The sequence below is a fragment of the Mauremys reevesii genome, linkage group 2 (genome assembly GCF_016161935.1).
Source record: "Mauremys reevesii isolate NIE-2019 linkage group 2, ASM1616193v1, whole genome shotgun sequence".
Lineage (NCBI taxonomy): Eukaryota > Metazoa > Chordata > Testudines > Geoemydidae > Mauremys > Mauremys reevesii.
The window spans coordinates 75,539,627-75,564,294 of NC_052624.1; the positions used below are offsets into that span (position 1 = coordinate 75,539,627).

The 24,668-nt window shown below is 44.3% G+C and overlaps 1 protein-coding gene across 1 annotated transcript; it reads right to left on the bottom strand.

The window, feature by feature from the left end:
- Window positions 1–984: 984 nt before the first annotated feature.
- On the bottom strand, window positions 985–23,282 carry CMTM6 (CKLF like MARVEL transmembrane domain containing 6). The gene is made up of 4 exons (XM_039527004.1): window positions 22,938–23,282; window positions 6,799–6,975; window positions 4,231–4,329; window positions 985–2,428 (listed from the first exon to the last, which is right to left on the bottom strand). Exons 1-4 carry the CDS (start codon window positions 23,052–23,054, stop codon window positions 2,282–2,284), a joined length of 540 nt encoding a protein of 179 aa, XP_039382938.1. The 5' UTR covers window positions 23,055–23,282; the 3' UTR covers window positions 985–2,281.
- Between the last annotated feature and the right edge of the window lie 1,386 nt (window positions 23,283–24,668).

Genomic DNA, 24,668 nt, shown 5'->3' on the forward strand with positions numbered 1-24,668 from the left:
TTTCATTCAGAAATGAGGAAATTTCACTAAGGAAAGCGAACATTTATTCTGAATGTAAGCTTCAGGCTAAGCTTGCTGCTCTACACCACCTAACCGCATTCCTTCAGCAAAATGTAGTGTTGGTGTCAGATTTCTTTCACAAACAGGATCAACGCTTCGAGAGCTGACACATTTAACAAAGGGAGACCATTACAACCATATTATGTCTGATCATCTGAAAGTAGCAGCCTTAGAAAAAGCCTCTGATTTCACTTACAATACTTTAAATCCCTTACTACTCGGTCCTCAAAATAGAGCGAGGGTAGAAGACAACCTGTTCCTAGAGGGGTTAGTCCCAGTGCCGCCTCAACGATTTAAAGGGCTGTAGGTTTGACATAATACATTTTGGGAAAGTGATGTTAATAGTCTCAAATCATGGAAGACATGGCAAATGTCATGGAAAGTCAGACAACAAACTACTTTTACATAATGAGGCCTCTAAGATACTAGTGTTTTGGGTTGGGTTTTTTTTGGTTAAATATATACTTTGGGGCGCCTCATGCTCTCTTGGAAGTTTACTACAATTTATCCTGCTTACATAGCCCTCCCTTGCAGGTGTAAGAATCTTGTTTTCCCCTCCCACAGGAAAAAAAAAATCTGCAAAAAACCCCACCCTTCAAACATCTGAAGAATGCCTTTTCACCACTGCCCTGCATATGTGACTCAACCTGTCTGGTCTTTCGCATCCTTGCACTGCTTGTGCCTAACCCGCTGCTCACTAATAGCTTCCCTTTTCATCCCAGGGGCTGCTGTCCTAAGTCTAGAAGTTTATACAACTGCTTGCTTCCTTATTTATCCGTTCACCAACTGAGCTGCATGCAGGACCAAGGACAAACAATAATCAACTTTCATGACCATTCATCTTCAACTCCACATGGACAAACTGTATGTCATTAACAGTATGTGTGATGTGCACTGGGACGGTGCCAACGTTTCATTATTTTATTTTTAAGTTAAACTTTCCCTGGAAAAACTTAAGCTAATTACTTTTTGTGCTGCCCTTGTGAACTGAAAGGATTAATTGGTCCCTGCTCCCTCTTTTTTTTTAAAATATATCCCTTTAACTGTTTGTAGGCAGTTAGTCTCCTCTCAGTTTTCTTTCCTCTAGGCTGAAAATATTGGCCTCTTAACCCTTCCTCTTAAGGCTAATTTTCAAATTTCTTCTTTCTTTAATGGGTTTAACAATATTTTTAAAGAATGCATCGCTTACAGCTTTAAACTTCCACATATATGGAGTGCAAAAGTCACTCTGTGATACACCACTTGACTATCAAATACACACAAGCTAGCTGTATCTGTTTTACCGACTGCCTTTAAAAAAGAGCAGTGACTTTCAGAGACACAAAACCAAATCTAGAAGTATGGAGTAAGACACACAAGATAAAATCAAAGTAAACAACAACTCATTTGGGGATAGAAACCTCTATGAGATTGCAAAATTTAGTTTCCCTTTTACATTCACAGTTTAACCGATAAAACAAGAAAGGGATTTTATTGTACTAAGTCAGGGGTTCTCTGACTTTTGTATTGGTGAGCCCTTTCACACAGCAAGCCTCTGAGTGCGACCCCCCTTATACATTAAAAACATGTTTTTATATATTTAACACCATTATAAATGCTGGAGGCAAAGCGGGGCTTGAGGTGGAGGCTGACAGCTTGTGACCCCCATGTAATAACCTCACAAACCTCTGAGGGGTCCCGACCCCCAGTTTGAGAACCCCTGTACTAAGTCATTCTTAGTATCAGAGGCAAGAAGCTGGATATCACCAACATAGGTAGGTGTGAATTAATGCAACAGAATTCTAATTCTAGCCTGCTGTATTTACATAAAATTTAAATATTTTAAAAACATAACTCAGAATTTAAGCCTGATGAGTTCGCCTGTATTACAGTCATTCTTCTCAGAAGTCTCAGTGCTTTCAGTTACTGATGTCTATTTTATGTTTAAATAAAAAAAATCTATTTGGAGGCAATATCTTCCTTTTACAATGTCCCTCTAACAATTATTAGTCAGGACAAGTTAGATGGAGAATATTACAAACCCTGATGCTCAACATACTATTGTTAAAAAACTTAAGAGTCTATAAAAGCTTATGATTGGGTCAGACTTGTACAAAGCTGGCTAGATGCAAAAGAGAGAGAAGACAAAGTTACCCTCAATGCAGTGAAATAAGTAGGGAAATGAAAGTATTTCATCTTGATTAATTTAACTCTCAGAAATTAAAGGACTTTTCTTTAAAGTTTAGCTTTGGTTATTCAGCGGCTGATTTTCTGGTGTGTTCTGTGTGTTGCCAGTGTTCTCCAATTTATTTTCCTTCACTTTACGTTTCTCCATAAATATTTGAATACCATCAGCTAGAAATCCTATACTTGCGAAAAAGCCAAACACCTGTGAATGTGAAAGAAACAGTTATTTAAAATGTATACATAAACATTAATAATATTCCAACTTTGATTGAGAACCTGAAGCAAGAGAACAAGCAATCTTCTTCATGCGACCTCTCCCCTTCCCAGCTTTCCTGTAGTATTTCTATATACATTCAGTCTCCAGTCTTTTGAAGTCAGTGGTTCAGTTCTTTACAGAAAGATCAGAAATCATAATAGTGACATGTTTTGTACTTTATAGTTTTTATTTCTTGGATCAGGTGTGCATGGTACAGGACCTTACTGTTTGACTGCAAGGAATTCAGAGTAAAAACTTTTTACATACTAGCTTAGAAGCAGAGATTAATGCTATTTTTTTTAAAGTGTTGGGTGAGGCAGTAGCATAGTAGAGATATAGTCAAGGCCAACTAAAAATGAGTCAAACTGGTGCCTGAGCATTAACGGGATTCAGTGAAGTTTCAGAGAGTTAAGTTTTATACCGTTGATTTGAGCCAATACAATAGAATATAAACAATTAGATCTAAGAGTGAAAGAATTCTTCCATCTCCCTGTTCTGAGGGGGAGGAAGGGAGGGAGAAGATAAACGTATTCTTCCTGTAAATTCTAAGATCATTCTGATTATAGGATCAGAGTTCTTTACTTTTCTAATGAATCTTTATTCAAGAAGAATGTTCTTTGATTTTGATGCTTTATAATTTAGCACAAAAATAATATGAAGACTCTTTAAAAAGCGTGCTGGAGAAGCGAGACACTATGACTTCTCCACATGAATCCCAGAACTGCAGAGCCTCCAGTGTTCCTTGTGAGCTACATGCCCTGCTGCTCGTCGAACTATTTCTGGTACCATACAGCTTCCTAGATGCTCTGAATATTCTGCACACTTGAACACTGCAAGTATCCTCCCTGCTATAACTGACTCCCCAGCTGTATGGCTGTTACCACTCCCCACTCAGCCTTTATGAGAATGTTCTAGAGTCCCTTGGATAGTGGTCCCCAAACTGGGGTATGTGCCCCCATATGGGGGTGTGGAGGAACATTCGGGGGGGAGGGGCGTGTGGCAGGGCCCGGGCCAGCCCCCATGAGGGTGCAGGGAGGGTGCGCCACCCAGCCCCACTCTGCCCTCAGACCAGCTCTGATCTCAGCCTCAGCTCCGCTCCAACCCGTGCTCTGCCTCCAGCCCAGCCTCGTTCCCTCTCCACCTCTGGCCTCAGCTCGCAGAGTCCTAAAGCCTGGGCTCCAGCCCGAGTCCAGACATCTACACAGCAATGAAACAGCATGGCAGTCCAAGCCCCCCCGAGCCTGAGTCAGCTGGCATGGGCCAGTCACGGGTGTCTCTTTGTTGTGGAGAAAACAAGAACAAACCCTGGTGAGTCTGAGAGAAAAGGTGTAGAACCTTGGGGGCCAAGGTCAGAGGGAAGGGTGAAATGAGGATAGTGACCCATGGAGGGGCCAGAAAACATAGGGCCAAGGTTGCAAAGCTAACTGAAGGGACTAAGAGCTTTTCCCAGCATCCACAATATTATGGAGCTCCTAGGGTGCACCAAGCTTCCTGCAAACCTTATGAAGACCACAGCTGGAGAATGTGCCCATCATGTGGTTCTCCCACACTCTGTTGTAGCAGAGGTTGATGTACCAGGTCTTAGGAGCCCTGAGGTAGCCACCTCTTCCTGCATCCTTACCTCAACAAATGCATTGCCTTCTGTTTTCTGCCCACAACCTGGCCAGAGCGTCCCTTCATCTAAACCTTGAGCAGAGGACTGAAGGTTTAACATGGTACAGAGTCCGGGGTGTTTTCCACATACTTACAATTGCAACAGTTTCAACAGATGACTTGTCATTGGTTGCAGCAAACACAATGGAAGCTACAAAAAAGAGAACTCCCACTACTGTAGTGACCCAGAAATCCTGCAAATCATAACAAAAAAAAAAAGAGAGAAAATTACAAACTAGTGGAGGCATTGGTTGGTAAGGGAACCAGTATATTAAAAATGCCCAAGTTAATCAGACAGTGAAATCATATGTGAAACCTGGCACTATTATAAATCTAGAAAACATGTATATTTCTAATTATATACAGCACAACAGTCAACTGCAGCAATGTGAAAGGAGTCTGCAAGACATACTATTCTTTCTATGCCTTCCCCCTTCCTACCTCACTCACATCCATCTAAATTCTCTCAGCACATTCCACATTCAAGAGAAGTCTGTTTAGCTATTGTAGTTTCATTAAGTTCTTAGAGGCTTGGGGAAAAGGGAGCCTTACGAGTAAGTGCATTCATTCAGATCTCTTGGTACTGATACTCTCCTACCTTTATGCCTTCAGTCAAAGAATCTACATATTGTTTGCTATATGACACAATTCTTAAGTTAGGTGGATGCTCACAACACAAAATAGTGTTCTTGCCAATACTGTATTTTCTGAAATTCAAAAGCATTCTGAGCATAACTGGCCTCTGAAAGAGGTGGAGGATGACATGAGGTAAGAAAACATTTCTGTACATTAGATTAGGGAAACAGGCAAATTCCAAGTAATTAAATGAAATATTCTACAGGGTGAATCCATGTGATAGACAGGGATCCCAGTATTACGTGCTTGCAACAAACTGCACTCCATAGAGGCTATAATATCATTTAATATTAGTTTGTGTAACAGAATGCCAAGTCCTAGGACTCTGCCTGAAAATGCAGATCTATGTTGCTGATCCACCCCAAGGGCAAAACTAAATGGGCCTCAATAGCTCCAGCTCAATAAAACGAGAGTCTAAAGGGCAAGAGAGGAGGCATTTCAAAGCCAAACCCTAGAAACAGGGAGTTCAGAGGAAAACTCAGGTGAAAGTTTAGATTTATTGTTTTAAGTTAAGAATAAAGGAAAACCCCAGAAAGGGAGGTAGAATGAGTTTCAGATGGGTATGTGTGTTCATGTGTGGTGGAGATGACTCATTTATATTTTAATTGAAAAGGACATAGTCACTTTTAAAAATCTCATTAAAACACACATCTTACCTATGCCACTAGCACAACAGATTATAAGAATTCCCAGTTTTAATAAGCTAATTTACTTTTCACTACAGGTTCTCAGTATTGCCATGTTTGGATGGCAGAAGGTTTGTTTTTTGGGGAAAAAAAAGTTTCCACTGAAATTTAAAAACAAAAAGCAAACAAAAACACATGCAAATATTTCTCCTGGTCTTACATTTTGTGAGTTCTGATTTGTTCTTCCCCTCTACTCATTTTTACTTCTTAAGGCAATACCAGGGGAAAAACCTGCACTTCTTGTTTTAGAAGTTATAATAATAATAATAAATAATAATAATTGGAGATATACCTATCTTCTAGAACTGGAAGGGACCTTGAAAGGTCATCAAGTCCAGCCCCCTGCCTTCACTAGCAGGACCAATTTTTGCCCCAGATCCCTAAGTGGCCTCCTCAAGGATTGAACTCACAACCTTGGGTTTAGCAGGCCAATGCTCAAACCACTGAGCTATCCCGCCCCCCTTTCTATAAACTCTTTTTGCTTACTTTATCAAAGACAAGAAAACACAGGAAAGCCCCTTTAGAAATATAATTTGATTTTATCTATAGCTTTTCATACCAAAGGAATCCCAATTCACTTTACAAAAATGATCTTGAAACAGACATGGCAATCTCCTGCAAAGCCAGAAATGCAAATATGGGAATTACAGGGTGAAATCATGTGGCCTTGTTATGCAGGACGTCAGATTAGTTGTTCATAATAGTTCCTTGCAGACTTAAAAATCTATGAAACCTAGCTGTAACAAAAGAGATGCGCACACATGCTCAAGAGAACTTTTGTTAAATAAAACATGCTTATTGATCCTTAACTAAACCTATTATCACACATAAGAAAATCTTTACTGTATGTCCAGATAGTATTTTCCAATTTTATCTATAATTCACTGTTCCTTCCCTCACCCACCTTAATATGCAGGGAGGAGATTCACTGGCATAGGACTCATTTTGTCAAGTGACTTTTCAAGCAGTGTTAACCCCTTTCTTCACGCTCTTTATGTTATTAGCTAGTTAAGGGGCACACAGAGGAGAAACACCTGCTTTGGTCTGAACCCTGGGTCGTTTATCCCAGGTTTAGAACCAGCAGTCAGCTTTCCTGGAAAACAAGCTGTCATCTTTCCAGTTCCACAGCCCAGAGCTGAAACTCTGTACCTCACCGTAGCCAATGTGAAAATGTGTAAATAGTTGCTAATATAAAGAAGATAACTCAGTTAACATTGTGTAGTCTTGTTACCAAATAGTACATATTGTCTGGACAGAACAGTTATGTAACTTAAATTGCTTTAACAAAAAACACCTTAAAATTTAGAAGCGAAAATAATTAAGAATAAAGCAGTTCCTTACCAATGTCTTTAATCTATCCTCCTCAATCCTCTCATATGCAGAGGTGCAAAACACAATCAGTATCAGGAGACTCAGAAAGGTGGCACTGAAGCTTATAAACTCAAAGAAATAAAGCCCACCACACAGGCTACAACTCTCCACAATTTCTTCAAGGATGAAGGCCAAAAAGGAAAGCAGCTGTGGAAAAATAAAGATTATTCAAATTATCTAATCAATTTTCCAATGTTTGTATCAGGCAGTCAGCCGATATTAAAGCAGTGAAAATAATTATCTCTGATAAAAAAAGTTTAAATGTCAAAGCCAAAATAATTTTGTATTTGTGGTTTCTGACCTGACAAACCATGGCACAAATACAAAAATGCCATAAATTAAACACTTGATATGTAAAGAAAAATGCAAGTTTGCTGTTCAAATTAACTAATACAGTAGATCAAGCTAAACAGAACACATTACACCAGACACACACTTGGTGGCTATACATTACCAATTCATGGTTTAATGCATGAGAATGAAGGGAGCAGACTAGGAAGACAGGTGTTTGGTTGTCGGATGCTCACTCAGGACAATCAAAATTGTATTTCTTTCTGCCTATTGGGAATGCTACAAGACCTGAATGTAGTCTCAGGCGCATTGGCTGGCATGTACAGCCCAGAGCTGAAAATGAAAACTAGTGCCCCAGCTTCCTTTTAATAAATGGCAGAAGCAGCTCATCCAACTCAGCTGCTTCTCGAAATTCTACTTTTGATGCTGATGAACCATTTGTGCCCCCACCATACTTCAGAGAATGTACACAGCTAATTAACCACACCCTCCCCACCCCAGTGCAGTAGGGGGATGTTGCTCTTTTCCAAAGCAAACAGCACATTTTTTTTTTTGCTGAGACTAAGGTCAGACACACCAAATGGTCAATCTACCCAGAAGTTCTACACCAGGGGTAGGCAACCTTTCAGAAGTGGTGTGCCAAGTTCACTGTAATTTAAGGTTTCACGTGCCGGTAATATATTTTAACGGTTTTAGAAGGTCTCTCTCTATAAATCTATATTATATAACTAAACTATTGTTGTATTTAAAGTAAATAAGGTTTTTAAAATATTTAAGCTTCATTTAAAATAAAATTAAAATGCAGATCTTATCAGTTTAGTGTGATCCTTGCCCTCGCTTTTCCTTGCTGAGTTTTCCCCAACGTGGGCTACAGCAGGGGGTGACTGAAGAGCGCTGGGTCGAGGCCAGGAGCAGAGCCCTGGGCAGGCTGCCGGTACCCCAGGCTGGCAATGGGCTGAGCAGGGCCGGCAGCCGGAACCCCAGACCAGCAGCAGGATGAGCCGCTCAGCCCACCACTGGCTCCGCTCAGTCCACCGCTGGTCTGGGGTTCCAGCAGGGGTGAAAGTAACTTAAATTTCTTACAGGTACTGTCATATTGCAACCCCCCTCGGGGGGAGGAGCTCAGGGGCTGGGGATGTGTGGGTGGAGCACTCAGGGCAGGTGGGTGGGGTGCGAGGGGCTTAGGGCAGGGGGTGGGGATGTGGATGAGGCAGGAATCAGGGCTGGGAGCATGGAGGGTGCAGGAGTCAGGGTTGGGTGGCATGAGGGACTCAGGCAGGGGGTTGCGGTGTGTGTGTAGGGGGGGAGTCCGGGGCGGGGGAGCTTGGGTCTGGCGTGGGACAGTCCTGGTTGCAGCCAAGTTACCTGGATGGGTCCCTGCCCCACGCTGTTCCTGTTCCTGCCAAGGGAGCTGTGGGCCAGCTGTGTGGGGACACTGCATCTGCAGGCAAATGGGGAGCGTCAGCAGAAGACCCCTGGCCTGCGGCTCCCTTCCCCCTCGAGGGGCTGCAGCTGTGCCCGTAGTGCCCAGGTAACCAGCCACAGTGATGATAGAGGGGCAGCAGGACAGGCTGGGATGTGGACACCTCCACCGCACCTGCCGCTGGCCCCTTTCACTTGCCTGCCTGACTGCCTGCTGCTTAGCCCGGTGCACGGGGACGCCAGTGCCAGCCTGCCGGAGAGTTCCAGCAGCCAGCAAGACCCCAGCTGGGAGCGCGCCACACGCCGTGCCTCCAGCTGCAGTGGAGCGCCCCAGCATTGGCCGGCTCCAAGTGTGCACGCACCACCTTACTTTCACTTCTGGGTTCCAGCTGCCGGCCTCTTGCCAGCTGGGGTCCGGGTGGTCAGGACCCCGGCTGGCAAGGGGCCAGCAGCCGGAAACCCAGAGCAGTGGTAGGCTGAGGGGGGCTGGCGGCTCAGCCCGCTGCCAGTCTGAAGTTCCGTCTGCCAGCTCGTACCAGCCGGGGTTACAGCCGCTGGCCCCGCTCAGCCCGCTGCCAGCCCGGGGTTCTGTCCATCCAGGCCAGCAGCGAGCTGAGCGGGACCGGGGGCTGGGACCCTGGGATGGCAGTGGGCTGAGCAAGACTGGGGCCCTGCTCAGCCCGCTCCCAGTCTGGGGTTCTGGCCGCCGGCTCCGCTCAGCCTGCTGCTGGCCTGGAGTTCCAGCATGCAGGACCTCCGCATGCCATTAAAAATTGGCTCGCATGCCACCATTGGCACGCGTGCCGTAGGTTGCCGAACCCTGTTCTACACTCACCTCAGACCATTTTATTTTTGAGGGAAGGACACAAGTTATTTTTTTTTAAAAAGAGAAGTCATTTGAGCTACTAAAAAAAAGAAGTTATGACAACTAGATTGTCCATGGGACAAGTCACCTTAAAGAAATGTTCCTCTAGCTTGAAGAGAGGAGAACACAGTTGTACTGCTATCCTCTCAAGTGTGCTTGCATAACATTTTGTTTTCAGTTCTCTCATTTTGGCCACTTCCCAATGGCTAGGTTTCCCCACACTACATTACTGACCTAGGGGACAAACCCCAGCAGTAAAGATTCAATGGAGTAGGACATTCCAGGAAGGGAGAATCTGACTGGGTCATAAAATTAAGGGTAACTCTACAAAGGCTTTGTTTCCATGCCAACTATTCACTTTTTTACAAATAATACTTGGACCACAGCAAGCCTTCCTGGGTAGAGGGCTTAACTTCAGGACTCTATTAATGTTGATCTTAACCTGCAGGTATCACCCTTAACAAGACTTTGCTCATCTCTACACCCATCCTCTCACAGGCTGTATCTACACTGGCAAATGCATGATTTGCAATTCATTACTGTTGTAGCAGCAGCAAAGGTTGCAGTGTAGACAGGTTCACCCCCACTCTGGACTTTAGAGTACAGATATGAGGACCTGCATGTGAACCCCTAAGCTGAATTACCAGCTTAGATCTGGTTTTGCTGCCAGCACTTCCAAGTACTAACTCCCTTCCCTGGGTAGTCTTGATAGCCTTCTTCACCAATTTCCTGGTGAACACCGATCCAACCCCTTGGATCTTAACACAAGGAGAATTTAACCATCCCCCCTCTTTTCCCCCCACCAATTCCTGCTGGTGAGTCCAGATCCAATCCCCTTGGATCTTAACACAAGGAAAAATCAATCAGGTTCTTAAAAATAAGACTTTTAATTAAAGAAAAGAAAAGTAAAAGAAAAAAACCTCTAGGAGAGATTAGCATACCAGCCAGCTACTCTCACAGACTCAAAACACAGAGGATGTTCCCCTGGGCAAAAAACTTAGTACACAAAAGAATTCCCAATTCCCATGTTAATTCTCTTAAGCCCTTTTATTCCAGAGAATTAAAGGTTTCCCAGTTTACAGCTCAGGGAGCAGATGACGCGGAGTGGCCTAAAGGTGTCTACTATGAAGGGAAAAGTGACGGTGGCGTGGAAGAGGTGAACCTCTCCACGACCTTGGACGTCTGCAGCGACAGCAGATCAAGGAGCTGTGCACTAGCTTCGCGCCAAAGTTCTCAGCCACCCCAAGACGGACCGAACGGGCATACCACTCCATTGACACAGGTAATGCTCACCCAATTAGAACCCCACCCTACCGGGTGTTACCTCATGCCCAAACTACTATAAAACGGGAGATCCAGGACATGCTACAGATGGGTATAATACGCCCCTCTAACAGTGCATGGGCATCTTCAGTGGTTCTAGTTCCCAAACCAGATGGGGAAACACGCTTTTGCGTGGGCTACCGTAACTCATCCCGACAACTATCCAATGCCACGCACCGATGAGCTACTGGAGAAATTGGGACATGCCCAATTCATCTCTACCTTACACTTAACCAAGGGATACTGGCAAGTACCACTAGATAAACCTGCCAAGGAAAGGTCAGCCTTCGTCACCCATGCAGGGGTGTCTGAATGTAATGTGCTCCCTTTCGGGCTGCGAAATGCACTCGCCACCTTCCAAAGACTTGTAGATGATCTCCTAGCGAGATTGGGAGAATCTGCAGTTGCCTACCTCAATGATGTGGCCATTTTTTCTGATTCATGGGCAGAACACCTGGAAAAAGTCTTTGAGCACATCAGGCAGGCAGGACGGACTGTTAAGGCTAAAAAGTGTCAAATAGGCCAAAACAGAGTGACTTACCTTGGACACCAGGTGGGTCAAGGAACGATAAACCCCCTAAAGGCCAAAGTGGATGCTATCCAAAATTGTCCTATCCCAAAGTCAAAGAAACAGATCCAATCCTTCTTAGGCTTGGCTGGATATTATAGGCGATTTGTACCACATTACAGCCAAATCACTGCCCCACTAACAGACCTGACCAAAAAAAATACAGCCAAATGCAGTTCAGTGGATTGATGAGTGTCAGAAGGCCTTTAACCAGCTTAAGGCGACACTCATGTCTGACCCTGTGCTAAGGGCCCCAGACTTTGACAAACCATTCCTAGTAACCACAGATGCATCCCAGCATGGTGTGGGAGCAGTTTTAATGCAGGAAGGACTGGATAAAAAATTCCATCCTGTCATGTTTCTCAGCAAGAAAAGACACAGAAAGTCACTGGGCAATCAGCGAAAGAGAATGCTTCGCCATTGTGTACGCCCTGGAAAAGCTACGCCCATACATTGGGGACGGCTTTTCCAGCTACAAACCGACCATGCTGCGCTAAAGTGGCTTCATACAGCCAAGGGAAATAACAAAAAACTTCGTCGGTGGAGTTTAGCTCTCCAAGATTTTGATTTTGAAATTCAACACATTGCAGGAGCTTCTAACAAAGTAGCTGATGCACTCTCCCGTTAAAGTTTCCCAGAGTTAACTTGTTAAAATTGTCCTTGAAATGTGAAAAATCTTGTAGTTTTTACATAATTAGTAGTATATATAAAGGTGCATGTGTTTTATTAATCTGTTTATTCTAAAGTTCTAGGGGAAAAAAATCACAGCCAGTGTGGTCCAACACTGTCTGAGATTTGGGGGGGGGTGTCATAAACTGATAGTTAAGGGTTAATGCCTCTTTTACCTGTAAAGGGTTAAGAAGTTCACCTAGACTAGCTGAAACCTGACCAGAGGAACCAATGGGGGGGACGGGGACAGGATGTTTCAAAAGGAAGGGGGGGGAGTTCCCTTTGTCTAGGTCAGTTTCAGTTTTGGCCGGAGTGGAAAAGATCAAGGAACCAGCCTCTTATCAGAGTAGTAAGTTTTAGAAAAGAATAAAATAGGTTTATGTTTATTTTATTCTTTTCTAAAACTTACTACTCTGATAAGAGGCTGGTTCCTTGATCTTTTCCACTCCGGCTGAAACTGACCTAGGAAGGAGGGAAGTTCCCTTTGTCTTTTGAAACATCCCATTGGTTCCTCTGGTCAGGTGTCAGCTAGGCTAGGTAAAAGAGGCATTAACCCTTAACTATCTGTTTATGACACAGGTCTTCAGCACTTTTACCAGCACATCATCTAACCAACGTGCCAGTCTACTCTGAACAGGTTAAGGCAACATGGAGGTAAAAATAAGAGACCTGTCATAACTACATCTAGTGGTGCTACCAAAGGCAGAATGCAACAGTAGGAAATTAGGACTTTTAATTGGTTTGCAGAAGAATGTTTGGGGTTTTTCGGGGGAGGGGGGGATTTCCACTGAAATTTCAGAACAAAACCAAAACAAAACCCATGGAAATATTTCTCCTAGTCTTACATTTCGTATAGACCAGACCACAGAGAGCTAATGCCATCACCTTTCCAGCACCACCTATCTCTACCAACTTTATGGCCAGAATCCGGGATTTGACTTTATGCAGACAGCATGCTCATCTCTAGACAAAACATTATTAGTTTTAATATCTTTAATTTATAAAGAAAAATTAACCTACAAAAGTTTGTGGGCTGGGGGAAAGCCAAGGGAGCTGGAGAGCTCCAGGCTGGAAACCCCCCAGCCTGTGGCCTAGTGGAAGGCCAATTAGGTACTGGAGTTGCAGAGGGCAGCCCATGGGTAGGCAGAGGCAGCAGGTCCAAACCCCCCTTGCCTATGATGAGTGGCTTTGACACTGCAGTCTGCCCCAGTGAGCAGGGGCTAGATGGTGACATGGCTGTAGCCCATAACTGAGGTAAGGTGGGGATAGAGGGTTGGGGATTCCCCTGGGTGAGGAGACCCTGAGACCGGGGGAGTATTGCCAGGGGGCAGCACCCCAAAGACAAGCGGCACTGGGTCCAGGGAGGGACATGGGGGCCAGTGGCAGCGGGACACTGGCCTGCAGAGGGCGCTCTGGAGGCTGGAAATGCTAATTCCCTGAGATGACCATCAGGAGATGCTGCAGCGGTGAGTCGTGCACTGTCACAGGAACAAGCAAATCATTGGAACGCTCCTGTTCTGCCCGGCACTAGGAACACCATGACAGGCAGATTGCTGCTGCAGGGGGAGGGGGGACAGACTGCTGCGCAGCTTTGCTACTCTTCAGCATGGAGAGCTCACAGAGCTGCTCATGATGCTGCTCTTGGCAGCTAAGGGGGCTGTGGGAGAACTCGGGCAGCAATCAGCTCTTCCGTCCCACAACACTGCACTGTGGGATACATACCCACAGTGCATTGCTCACACTGTCGATGGTGTCCCCAATGTGGACATGATCTGTCGACAGAGAGAGCAAGTGTGAACACCCTTTGGCGATTTTTGTTTTGTTGACTTTTGGGTGTCGACATAAGTTTTGTCAAGAAAACTTGGTAGTGTAGACAAGCCCTTGGACACAGAAAACCTTGGGAAAACCAGTATTCTCCAAAGCCTTCTCTACACTTAAGTTTTGACACTGCCTCTGTTGGCACAGTTAAAGAGACAAACCCCACCGCCCCAGTGTACAAGCAGTTAAACCATATGAAAGTGCTTAGATTGATATAGTTTAGGCTATGTCAACACTAGGATTGCTTTACCAATATAATATACCGGTATTCCTATACTGGCTAAGCACTCCTAGCGTGAATGCAGCTACACCAACAAAGTTATGCTTGTCCGGGGCTAGTACAACTATCCCCGTCTGTACAATCTATATCAGTAAACTTTTTTTTCTCCCAGTACAGGTGGTGTCTACACTACAGAATTCTGCAGGCAGAGCTATGTCAGTCAGGGACTACACCTTTTCACACACCTGACTGAACAGCTATGCCAGCACAAGTCTGTAGTGCAGACATGGCCTTATTCCAGTTCAGCAAAGTGAAATAAGTTATACTGGTATAACCACATCCACACCAATGCTTTTACTGGCGTAACTATATTGGTAAAATATCACACACAGCCTGCCAACACAGTTACACCAGTAAAACTTTTTAAGTTTAGAGCGAGCTTAAGAATCAGGGTTGCCATCTTCCCAGTTTATCCAAAGGTTTTCATAATATCTCCATCTCCCCCTTTACATCTCTAAATAATCACTAGGTTTCACTTTCTGATTTTCATATAATAGCACAATAATATGTATTTGGACTCACTAAAAGGCAGAAAAATATTTTAAACACTTATATTGGACAATTAGTTGCCAGTGTCCATTTTAAGAGTTGGAATTCAAAACAGCTACTATTGGCCGATTATTTTCTAGTTAATAGCTTACACCAAGCTGCTGCACCTGCTACATCAGGGGTCTCAAACACACAGCCCGCAAGCTCCTCGCGCCCCCTCCCTCCCGGCCTTCCCCCAGTGTTTACCTAGAGCGGCTCTGGACCGACACGCACCGGAGGCAGGACAGGCTCCCTGCCTGCCCCCGCGCCGCTCCGGGAAGCCAACAGAACCTGCGGAAGGAGGGGCGCAGGGGTGTGTGTGGCTATTGCTTCAGGCACCGCCCCCAGCATCTCCCATTGGCCAGGAACAGGGGGCTGGGAACAGGGAACCGCGGCCAATGGGAGCTGCTGGGGGCAGTGCCTGAAGCAACAGCCACACACACCCCTGCGCCCCTCCTTCTCCAGGTTCCGTCAGCTTCCCGGAGCGGCGCAGGGGTGGGGCGGGCAGGCAGGGAGCCTACCCTGCCCCGGTGCGTGTCGGGCCAGAGCCTGCCCCCCAAACTCCTCCTGCATCCGAACCCCCTGCCATGCCCCGCACTCCTCCTGCACCCTGACCCCCTGCTGCACCCCGCATCCCTCCTGCACCCAACCCACTGCCCTGAGCCCCCTGCTGCACCCCTCCTGCACCCCAACCCCCTGCCCTGAGCCCCCTGCTGCACCCCTCCTGCACCCTGACCCCCTGCCCTGAGCCCCCTGCTGCACCCCTCCTGCACCCTGACCCGAGCCCCCACTGCACCCTGACCCCCTGCCGCACCCCGCACCCCTCACCCCAACTCCCTGCCCTGAGCCCCCGCCACACCTCCACGCCCCTCCTGCACCCCCTGGGGGCAGGGAGGGGGCAGAGTTGGGGTGGGGATTTCAGGGAAGGGGTTGGAATGGGGGCAGGGAAGGGGTGGGAAGAGGCAGGGCCTCATGGAAGGGGTGGAGTGGGGGCAGGGCCCATTGCAGTGTGGGGAGGGATAGCTCAGTGGTTTGAGCATTGGCCTGCTAAACCCAGGGTTGTGAGTTCAATCCTCGAGGAGGCCACTTAGGGATCTGGGGCAAAAATTGGTCCTGCTAGTGAAGGCAGGGGGCTGGACTTGATGACCTTTCGAGGTCCCTTCCAGTTCTAGGAGATTGGTATATCTCCAATTATTACCTTAGTAAATGCCACCCTCATGCCAATGTACTAATCCTCATGTGGCCCTTGTGGTCATTTGAGTTTGAGACCCGTGTGCTACATAGTGGGTCCTAGTCAAGGAAAATAATTTTCGGCCTGAGTTTTTCATTAATACGAATATTAGCAGCTCAGCACATGTGAACTGTAAATTTCCCAATCTAAACTGTGCCAGAGGGCAACATTTCAGACTAATATTCTATATTGAATACGCAACAGTATTAAATAGGATGCATCTTAAAGAGTGAAAAGAACTACAGCTAAGAAACAAAAACAGTAAGGCCATTTCTCAGCACACTTCCTTTTTCTCCTGTAGTTGCTATAAGGCAGATTGCTTAGAAATCAATGTCTGCATAAAATGATGATTGCTATGGATTTCTCCAAAATATTTCAAATCCATTGTCTGAGGATGTATGGGGGATGTGCTTTTTTGCCCTTGCTTTTTAATTTAAAAAGCAAAGATAGCCATTACAGGTACTTTCCATTTCCTTATTATGATGTTTATCACAATCATATTGAAAATGTGAGTCACATGTTTTCATTTTCATTCATAATTTCTGCTCTTTATCAGCAGTGAAGAGTTTCAGTATGAATCACCTTTGCCACCCAGTGAAAAAGTAGAGCAGAAAAGAAGCAACATAACTCCTAGAAACCCATTTTGAACAGAGCTCAGAAACCCAAATAACCATGACGCTATCTCTGGAGCAATGGTAGATGCTCCTCAGTTTGATCCAAAACCAAATGGCTCATGAATGTTTACTAACAGCCATCCTTTTGTCCTTGAAAATCATTCAACTGCTTGCATGTTAATGAACATGCCACAGTTAAATTTAAAATCAGTGAAGAGGAAAGGTTATCACCACGTATATGACTTCCTTCAGGTAAAGTGGTTTTTCCTACATGCAGGAATTTGACAACATGTGTCAACCATGCTTTTCCTATTACAAAAAAAACACAGCTGCCAATTTATGTAACTATTTCTTCAATCTCAATTTCTTAATAAAAGTTTTAGGTGGAATTTATTTAAAAGAAAATGTACTGTCCTTTTCCCCCCACAACTGAGTTCTTTATCTGGAATTATGAAGATGCTTAATTGCTCTGTTCTTAATTGGTATTTTCTCCTGCATTTCTGTTAACTGTACTCATCTGCAATAATTAATCCAACATGCACCTAACACACTGTAGAAGGTGCAGTTAACTACTCACAATGCTCTTTATGCTCCTTAAACTGCTGCAAGGGGAAAAACAAAAACACAGGAGTTGACTAGCAAAATGAGGAAGGAAGAACTGACTTTAAATACACCTGTACCTCGATATAATGCTGTCCCTGGGAGCCAAAAATCTTACCGTGTTATAGATGAAACCGTGTTATATTGAACTTGCTTTGATCCACCGGAGTGCGCAGCTCCACCCCCCAGAGCACTGCTTTACTGCGTTATATCCAAATTCGTGTTATATCGGGTGGCGTTATATTGAGGTAGCGGTGTAGTTCTTTTTTAATTGTATATTTTTCACTCTGTATATTCATAGTACTCTGTTAAAGCTATTTAACATGTCAAATAATTATTTCTCATATTTACAGAGGGCCACCATCTGTCCTACATTATTTGTTGTGTGGTAGAGCTTAAAAATCCCAGTCAGAGTCCAGGGCGCTAGGTGCTATATAAACACATGGATTTTCCTCAGTAGGGGACAAGAGATTCCACGTTTCAGTTTCCTCAGAATCATTGTCGAGGGTCCCCTGCCTTTAAAGCCTGCAGAGGTCCTCACAGCCACACAGCTCTTTAGAAGCTAACTGGGGCGGAAGTACCTCTGGAGAACAAATGTCTCTGCACTATACTTCCCTAGTTATCCACTCTCCATGAGACCACAGCTCCTTAGAAAAAAAGTGCTGCCATGGGGTCCCTCCCAGACAAGCACAGAAAATCATCCTCAGGATTTTCAACCAGCAGTAATTTTTTGTTTGAATTAGCACTCTGAAATCTTAGACTCCTGGGTAAACCACATGTAGAGAATGGCTGCTCCCTAGCTTCTCTTCCTTTCCAGAATTGCAGAGCCTTTACTGTGCAGAGTCTTCTATACCAGAGGTTCTCAAATTGGGGGGGTGGGAGGGGCTTGAGAAGCTGCTGGCAGCAGTGCTGCCTTCAGAGCTGGGCACCCAGCAAGCAGCCACCACACTCCCACCGCCCAGCTCCGAAGGCAATGCTGCCGCCAGCAGCAGCAGCACATAAGTAAGGGTGTCATGATATGTATTGCCTATATACTTTGATTCAGACAGCCATTTATGCCTTACTGTTTTAAATACTTAGTGAGAGCTGCATGTTGATTTTTTTTTTTAAAATCAGTGTATATATATTTGTCTGGCAGGAGGCGGGGTGTAAACTGCTACAGATATAAAGAAGGGGGGTGTGATCAAATAACTTTGAGAACCTCTGTTCTACACTGTCCGAAGACCACTAGGGAGAATGTACCCAAGTTCTGTCCCTCCTCTACAATGCCAGTTTGCTACCCTGTTCACTGCATAGCAGAGGGTATTGTGGTCAAAAAAGTATTGCAGCTCACTTTTAAACCATTATCCCCATGTTGTGTGTCCAGAACCATCCACCTGATATTAACACCTTCCTTTATCACTTGAATGATAGTCACTTATTGATGCTAACATTACATACACTCTTAGTAGTTATGTATAATTCTATCAAGTTTCTGGCATAGCCTTAATGTTAGATAGGTGTGAACATACAAAATAAAGTTGTGAAAACAAAAGGAAAGTTAAACAAAGTGAAATACTTGCCTATGAAATTGTAACTGTTTAACCACTGTTGTCTAGAGCCTCAATTGGGGCATTTCCCCACAGAAACCTTCTGGTTTAAAATTGCATACAAGGGTTGATATTCAAAGGATTCTGCTGATTTCACAAGTCTTTAAAAGCAGGGTTGGTGCAGTGAATGAATAGTTCAGAAGCAAGAGCAGATCTTTAAGCTTAAATTAGAACTTTCCTTTTCAGTCTAGCATTATACACAAAGGTTTCTGCATGCAATACTTTTTCTTTTTAAATCTGCCACTTAAATGACAAGTATTACTGCTTTAGATATTAATTTAGAACCCTAGGTCTTGGCACAATGTGCCTTCTCCTATCCAACTTTCTACAGAATTTGAACCAGTTTTGGATTGAAACTAAATTCCTTTTGAATTAACCAAAATTAAAAGAACTCCATGCAAAACTCAAATATCTCTTTGGCAGGTACATTTTTATGTGATACACAAGTGGTTTCAAAAAGAGGCTTCAGCAGCAGCAGTCAGCAATATGCTATCATTATTTATCTCTAACAACTATAAGTCATAAGTAAAGTGTTCCCTCTATCCTGAATATCATGCCATGATCTTAAAAACTGGAAAGTAGTTCTCTGCAGTTGGCTTTATAGTATTTTAGAGAATATTGTACCATACATATAATGGAATCAGATGATTTGCTGTATGTAACATCCTATTTAAAAAGCACCCTAGACAAGCGGTAGTTAGTTTGCAATTTTAAGATTGCAGTACTGAAGTTTTAATCGCTGTTTTGCATATGATCTGTACAATAGTAGTCTCTAGCAACCCAACGTGCTATTTACTATAAAAAATATAGTAAGAGGCAGTTGCTACCCCCAAAGAGCTGAACAGACAACATAGACAAAAGAGTGGGAGGGGAATAAGAGACAGAGAGGTAATACGACCTGCCCAATGCCACACAGTAGGTCAATGGTAAAGCCAGGATTAGAACTCACTTCTCCCAACTCCCATTGCACTATCCATTAGACCACATTTGTACAACAGATAGCAGAGATTACACTAACATATTTACCTGGATTTCCAAAATGAATAAAACTATTTCACAAATAATTTTTAAGTAAAACACAGCATTTATATGCTTTCCTTTGACAAGGGCATGTCAGTCATAGAAAGCTACCTGAATTTCATCCACAGTAATGTACAAGATTTTTTTTTTTTTAATTTGTGTCTGGACCAAGAACTCAAAGACTTGTGCATTTTGGGAGAGAAGGAAGCAAGGTAGAGCCCTGCGCAGATAAAAAAAAATTGTATCCGCATCTGATCCACAAACATGGTCTGCAGATATCCACAGATTTGCAGGGCTCTAAAGATTAAAAAAAAAAAAAAAAAAAAAAAAAAGTCTCTCTCTGATGAGCTTAGCAGAAATCTGGCTTTGGTTACCTACACCCTTCTGGTGTCCCTACAGTGACAGGATAAGGCCATAAACTGCCAAAGCTTTAAGAACATATCGAGTTTGTGCCCACATGGGTCCAGCAGTCTTTTCTTGTCTTTGTTTATGAACAGCTCTAGTAGTTTCTCTCTTCCCCCAACCAGAAAAGCTGTTGCCCAAGAGGGATGCACCTGTAATTGTCTTTATGAAGGCACATGAGTAGTCTATATAAATTACTGGGATTATTTATATGAGCAAAGGTGTTTGCATAGCAGTAATACTCAGCAGGCTCACTTTATCTATCAATAAATGTTTTATAACAAAAAAAATAAAACAAATCAAAGAAATTTACCTTCAAAAATATTTATATAAAGCAATTTAGGGCTTTGAGAATTGTTTAAAAATAAATTTAAACCATAACTTTCTGAAGTTGTGTGTGTTCCCTTACCATTACTGCGCATATTCTTTTTCTTTTTAAAAATGACTCATGTTTTAAAATGTTATGATCCTCTTTTTGGCAGTGCCTGATTAATGGGCAGAAATCACCTGATGCTGTTGTGATTATGACATTTCAGAACTAAAACTAAAACCCACTCAGCTTTCAGGAAAACTAGCTGAGTCCCTTTCCCATTTAGGTTTCACTGTCTTCTCTAAATCCAAACCATGCTGTGCTATTTTCTTTTTTCCTCTATATATTAACCAGAAATTTGAGAGAGATTATTTATAGCCTCCCACATTTATGAATAAGGATCAAAAGATTACACAAAATATACATAAAAAGCCAGCAGAATAGTATCCCTTCCTTTGAAGACTTAGGATTCTTATGACGTAGAGTGAACCACTATGTAACACTCCAACAGCTCACCACGATATAATGAGGTTCAACCAAGATTTTCTACCACCTATATTAATGGAATGTAGCCTCTGGTACAGAATGTTAAGGCCTTCACATGAGTTCAGACGGGTTTAATTTTAAGTTAAAATGCTAAGACCAGAAATAGCAGTGCCACAGTGGACTGCGAGCTCTGGATCCTGCTTATTATTCGAACCTACAAAACCAATTGAAATCACTTGCTAAATCTAGCACAAACTTCTAAACAGTCAGTGTCTGTGATTGTACTGTCCAAATAGATGTGTCATACTGGTACTGTGAACATGTCTCCATAATAATAATAGTTTGAGTCTGCAGAAACAATATTACAATTACAATGCCAGTTCACCAATATACTGGCATTTAAAAGTTGAAAATGTACTATTTAATATTACCAAGAGTTATATATTTACCATTTGATTTAGCCTATTTTTTTCACTTTTTAAATTCAGTTAAGACTTTTTAGATCAAGCTAAATTTTCTCTGAAGTAAATGGTGGCTCTGTGTCTACACCTAAAAGAAGTATCTGTACTAACTTCTATTTTGTTTAGGAGTCTAGGATATTATTTTTAAGATTTGTTTATTAGAGTAAAGTTTTGTGTTAACATGTTATTGGTCATTTTTATATACCACCGATATTTTGTGCAATGATAGATATAGCCTACAAAATGGAAATCAAAAGAGGCAGTAAAAGACAGCAGACAGGAAAAAAAAACACAGAAAACTCACTAATGAAAAAAGAAAAAAACATTAAATGTAGACAGTAACTACTACATTTACAACTTCATACTTATAGCAACAATATTCATTGCCAAATAAAACACATGCAACACAAAGAAGGGACAGCTGGAAACATTCATTTTGTGTTGTACTCAATTTTGTCCTCTTTTTATTTAGACAGCTTAGTTTATCACAGAGAATTATAAACTTAACCAAAATAGCCAGGATTTCTATGCCTCTAACATAAAGCAGACTTGTATCAACAGCCAAATAAAAGCCACCATAAAAACAAACTTAGTTTTAGTGGACTTGAAACAAATGAATGTTCAACTAGATTAGTTGATTTTCAAAAAAAATCCACTAATCTAGTTGAACATTCATGTCCGAGCACAAATGGAGAATGGTGTCAAAGCAGGAATAACAAAGAGCAGGGCAGTGGTGTGGAAAGGCAGGAAGACTGTAAATGGGGCGGGGAAAAGTGACATTGTGCAAGCCAACAGGTTAAGAAACATTAATTAAGGTTGTATGCAGTGTTGGCGTAGCCGCTTGGTCTCAGGATATTAGAGAGAGAAGGTGGGTGAGGGGATATATTTTATTGGACCGATTTCTGCTGGTGAGACCAGGTTTCAAGCTTGCACGGCGCGCTCCTCTCTTCACTTCGGAGGCCCGAAGAAGAGCCCAGTGTAAGCTGGAAAGCTGCTCTCACCAGCAGCAGTTGGCCTAATAAAAGAGATTACCGCCCCCATCTTGGGTTCCTTAATTAACGTTTGTTAACCCCTTATTTGCTGTGTGACCCCGCACTGTACAGTCAACAGACGTGTCACCCCTACTGCCCGCAGCAGACCCCCCCTCTACTCCAGGCCCAACCACGCCATAGCACAGGGCAGGGGCCCAGGAAAACGTCGGGACAACAGCAAGGGCAGGGAGGAACCCCAGCAATGCCGGGCTGCGAGGGACCCGACCAGCCCCCTGCGCTGGGGCAGCACCAGGCTTTCCCCCGACATTGCCGCGGAGCTGCCGTCTGGCTTCACTGGAGAAACAACCCGAGCCCAGCCACCCCCGCGCCGGGAGCCGGGCAGGGCGGACAAGTCGCAGCGCCGCGCTCTGCCGCACACCGGCCCTGCCTGGCGCGAGCGGTAAACAGGGCCACGCCCGGGACCGGAGCAGGGCCACCCCTCGCACCCCCCGGGCTGCGCGCTTGCAGCGGGGCGGGCGCGGGGCGAGAGGCGCTCAGCCGCCCGGGACCACCCCGGCAGGGCTGCGACACCCCGAGTTTCTCGCCGCCCGCAGCCGGGCCCGCTCCTCTCTGCCCGGCGCCCAGGCCGGGGCTCACTCACCACTTGCGCCCCTTTGAGCAGCAGGCGCTGCCGGCTGAGCCGGGTGGCGGTGCACCCGCAGGCGGCGGGCTGGCGCTGCGGCTCGGTGGTCGGGCTGTACACTTTGCCGTTGTCCATGGCGGGCGGGGCAGGCTCCGGGAGCCCGAGCTGCGGCCGAGCGAACCCCAAAGGCCGGGCTGAGGCGCCACCGGGGCGCAGGAACGTCGCTCCGCCACCGGGGGAAACGCGCGAATCAGGCAGCGCCCGGGGTCCCGCCGCCTCCCGGACTTCCCCTCCCCGCTGCGGGGAAACCAGAGGCGGAGCCCGCTGTGCCCCTGCCCCCAGACGCCCTGACCTGTGCTGAGGGGCGTTTCCCCCAGTATGAGTTTTACATATCAAGCATCAGCGGGGTAGCCGAGTTAGTCTGGAGCTGTAAAAGAAGCAAAGAGTCTTGTGGCACCTTATAGACTAACAGACGTATTGGAGCATGAGCTTTCGTGGGTGACTACCCACTTCGCCGGATGACATAGTGAGTTGTCATAAACATACAGAAACCGGTAACATAAAATCCCTCCTGGGAAGCTGGGCTAACTCACTTCACCTGGAAGGGGTTAAGAAGCTCAAATAACCTAGTTGGCATCTGACTGGAAGGGCCAATAAGGAAAGAAGATACTTTCAACTTTGGGGGGGTTGTTTGTGGTGCTCTTTGTTGTTCCCGCTCCGGAGGGAGCGAGAGACCAGGCAGGTAAAAACATCTCCTGAAAACCAACCTGAAATGATCCAACTAAAACAGTGGTTCCCAAACGTTAACAACCTGTGAACCCCGGGCACTAAAATGTCAAGTCTCACAAACCCCCTCCTAAAAATGAATATTGCCAGGGATTTTCTCCTTTATCTGAGTAAAATTATAAAAGCAGTGATCGTGGACATATAAAATTTGTTTTTATGATATGCTTATCACACACTATTTACTATTAATTATTGTTTTTCACTACCGTATTTTTATCACATTATGAAAACAGCAATGCTCTTCCAAGATCTCACTTTTGTAGCTTGTATCACTTTGAATAAGCCTGTTGTAAGACAAGGCTCCTATGTTTCATCAAGGAGTATCAGATGTGAAACAGCATGAAGGTATTTAAGAAGCCAACTCAAAGAGTTCCTCCTACACAAGCATTCAGGTCTTGAGCAGTCCAGGCAAACAACTTGTTCTTCATAATAATTTTAAAAAACAACACTAGCTGCCTATTTAATTTAAAAAACAGCAAAAAAACATATCCACCTCCCTTTCCATTTCTCATAAGAAGTCTTGAAGTTTACAGCTCTGTTTGCTTTGATCTGCTTAGCTCTTGGAAGTCCAGGATATTAGCGAGAGAAATGGGTGAAGGGATATATTTTATTGGACCAATTTCCACTGGGTTACCTATGGGTAATCTCATCCACAAACACAAATTCAACTACCATCTCTAGGTGGGTGAATCAGATCTCTACTCCAAGCTGGCTCCAGCCAAACAAATCTCAGCCAGGCTGTTTGATACCTTCCTCCTGACATCTAACCCTCAGCTCCAGCTCTACAAAGCTAAAACAGAACTCTTTAATCCACACCCCAATGCAAGCTTGATCACTGTGGGCAACAGTAGTATCTTGGCTGTCACTTAAATCAATAATCTGGGTATCATCTTAGACTCAGACCTCTCTCTAGGTTCTCACAACCAGGCTATACCAAAATTCTGCAGATTCTTTCTCTATATC

What these genes read in the sequence shown, in the direction of transcription:
- CMTM6 (XM_039527004.1), bottom strand. Translation starts at nt 23,054, where the DNA reads ATGGACAACGGCAAAGTGTACAGCCCGACCACCGAGCCGCAGCGCCAG. An exon ending in TGCTCAAAGGGGCGCAAGTG is followed by an intron (nt 6,976 to 22,937) that starts GTGAGTGAGCCC and finishes ATTTTTCCACAG; the next exon opens with CTGCTTTCCTTTTTGGCCTT. An exon ending in CTGTTGAAACTGTTGCAATT is followed by an intron (nt 2,429 to 4,230) that starts GTAAGTATGTGG and finishes TCACATTCACAG; the next exon opens with GTGTTTGGCTTTTTCGCAAG.